General features: G+C 45.2%; 1 protein-coding gene across 1 annotated transcript in view; it reads left to right on the forward strand.

Moving 5' to 3' along the window:
- The first annotated feature begins 880 nt into the window (after nt 1-880).
- Nucleotides 881-2,741, forward strand: part of Fundc1 (FUN14 domain containing 1) — a 12,998-nt gene continuing 11,137 nt past the window's right edge. The window contains 3 exon segments of the mRNA XM_005323985.4: nt 881-923; nt 1,688-1,705; nt 1,708-1,843. Of these exon segments, the coding sequence (XP_005324042.2) occupies nt 896-923; nt 1,688-1,705; nt 1,708-1,843 (182 nt within the window). The 5' untranslated portion in view covers nt 881-895.

Here is a 2,741-nt window from a genome sequence, read left to right on the forward strand (position 1 = left end):
ATTCAGGACTCTTGAAATAGGTGTCAGGACTACTACAATGAGGATGAAGGGTCCAGCTCAACAGTAAATACAGCAAAGACAGCTGAAGATTTATAGTCAGTGAAGGTCTGTGTGATCAGATAACACATGCGGGATGGGGAATTTGAATGGATATTGAGGGTGATTTGACATCAAGGGGTCAGGGGATTCTCACTAACCTGACTTAGCAGTAACCTTTTTTTTTTTTTTAATTGTTTGGTAGTTGTAGTTGGACAGAATACCTTTATTTTTATTATTTATTTTTATGTGGTGCTGAGGATTGAACCCAGTGCCTCACATGTGTTAGGCAAGCACTCTACCACTGAGTCACAACCCCAGGCCCATTTAGCAGTAATCTTGCTACAAGTAGATGAAGCAGGCCAAGGACAGAACCTAAGTGGGTGGCCTAGGGAAAATAAAAAAAGAGCTTCATAAGAGCCTTTTAAGTTTGGTCTCTGTCAATACCAACCTGGTTTTCCCTCTACACTACCACGTGCAGCCCCTCCACCCATTTCTCCAGCCCCGAGGCTCTTTAAAACAAAATAACTGAAATTATGATTATGGAAATTCTAGAGGGGGTTGGGAGGATCCCACGCCACGTAGGAGGAGGGCAACTGACTACAACTCCCATAGCCCTCGCGGGGCTAAGAGCCGACTGTCCCTCCCCCCAACCTACCGAGCAACGCGCCTGCGCAGATGGTCTTGCGCGGCGAGAAGTGGGCGGGGACGCGACAACGCGCCTGAAGGAGGAGGAGGAGGTGGTGGTGGAGGAAAAAGAAGAGACCATAGACTTCTACCTTGGCCTAGAGCGGCCCTTAAAGTGCGTGGGAGAGGAGGGCGGGCGGGGACCACCCCAGAACTGGCCGCCGGCGGTATCATGGCGTCCCGGAACCCCCCTCCCCAAGGTGAGCGGCCAGGGCCCGAAGTAGTATTTGGGACGCGGCTCACAGCACTCGACCTTGTGCCCACAGCGCTTATTCCTTCCCTATGACCACCCCTTCCGAATTAGACTTCTCCCTATCCGCTCTGCGGAACTCAGGCGGAGAATGATCCCCCACCCCCAACACAGCCCTACCCGACCTTCACCTCTAGCACTTCATCTCCATCTTCAAACGTGTTGTTTTTATTTGAGTCCCATTCTGAAGTGTTTTCCTTTCCTAGAGGAAGACCCTCTCTTTCCACTGATGAAAATGGACCCCGTTCAGACCCTGACCCAACTCTGAGATTGGGTTGAACCCTCACTTGCTGTGTAATTCTGAACTGACACTGGCTCGGGGTCCCCAGGCGATCCCTGGGCCTTTGGAAAGGAGGTGGGGGTTTTATTACCAGGCCCTCTACTGTTGAAGCCCTCCCCTCCCCCCACCCCCAGTACTTAGGATTGAACCCAGAGGCCCTCTACCACTGAGCTGCCTTATTTTTAATTTTGAGACAGGGTCTCTCTAAATTGTGCAGGCTGGCCTTCAAATTGGGATCTTCCTGCCTCAAGCCTCCCTAGGAGTAGCCAGGATTACAATTGTTCACCACTATGCCTGGCTAGTCTCAGGAATTGAGTTAAACAAATTTATTAATTTCTATTTGGGCATTTTGACCTTAGGCCAAAAGAAAAATGTATAGAACATTTCTGACTTTCCATTGACTCAATTTTATTTTTCTATTTTGTGTTTTGAAGAATACGAAAGTGATGACGACTCTACGAAGTGTTGGATTTAACTGAGTATGCAAGAAGACACCACTGGTGGAATCGAGTGTTTGGCCACAGTTCGGGACCTATGGTAGAAAAATACTCAGTAGCTACCCAGATTGTAATGGGTGGCGTGACTGGCTGGTGAGAACATCTTTTTCATTAAATTTCATTGAGAGCCTGACTATTGTCCTTCTATAAATGGGCCAGAGTCACCATGCACATTCAGTGGGTGTACACTGTTAATTTCAGAAGAGTACTACTTTGAGGGGTTTTCTTGTGATCCAAGTGGTGTGATCTATCTTCAGAGACTTCCTGTTGGATTTTGGTGATCCCCTTCCATGCCCACCAATATTTCACTCTTTCCTCCTATCCTTCCTTTGGCTTTTTTAAAACATATTTCCTGTTTCTCAAGTTTAGCAAATGTGGATCTGATTCAGTGATAGTGAGTAGATAGGAAGAAATATATGAAAAAAACTATATATAAATTTTTGCTTGCCATTCAGTGCCAACAACTGGAAAAACCTGTGAGAACTCCTATAGCAGAACTGGCCTCTATAATTGTCAACCTTGTAGAGAGCAGTATAAATGCTAGGTAAAAATTATAGATGAAAGCTGGCTCTGTGACACATGCCAGTAGTCCCAGCTATTTGGGAGACTGAGGCAGGAGGATTGCAAATATCCAGGCCAGCCTGAGCCACTTAGGGGAGATTCTTTGTCCTAAAGGAAAAAAAAAAAAAGGATGGGATATAGCTCAGAGATAGTGCTTCAAAAAATTAATGATGATACAGCTGACATTTTTTGTGGGCTGGTTCAGATTATGATAATGCTTTAAAGAAGAGCTGTTGAATATTCTATGTTGGAATTAAAGGACTCATTGCTTACTGATGTAATAATATTGTGGGGTACATTAAGGAGTAGTTAATAAATAAGCTAACCAAGTAACATCAGACCACATAATTACACAGTTGCTACTATTGATCTAATTCTGTTATTTTTGGAACAAAAGATTACTCGGGTAATGGAGTAGGCAAAAGCAAGT

The sequence above is a fragment of the Ictidomys tridecemlineatus genome, chromosome X, assembly GCF_052094955.1.
Source record: "Ictidomys tridecemlineatus isolate mIctTri1 chromosome X, mIctTri1.hap1, whole genome shotgun sequence".
In the NCBI taxonomy this organism is placed as follows: Eukaryota; Metazoa; Chordata; class Mammalia; order Rodentia; family Sciuridae; genus Ictidomys; species Ictidomys tridecemlineatus.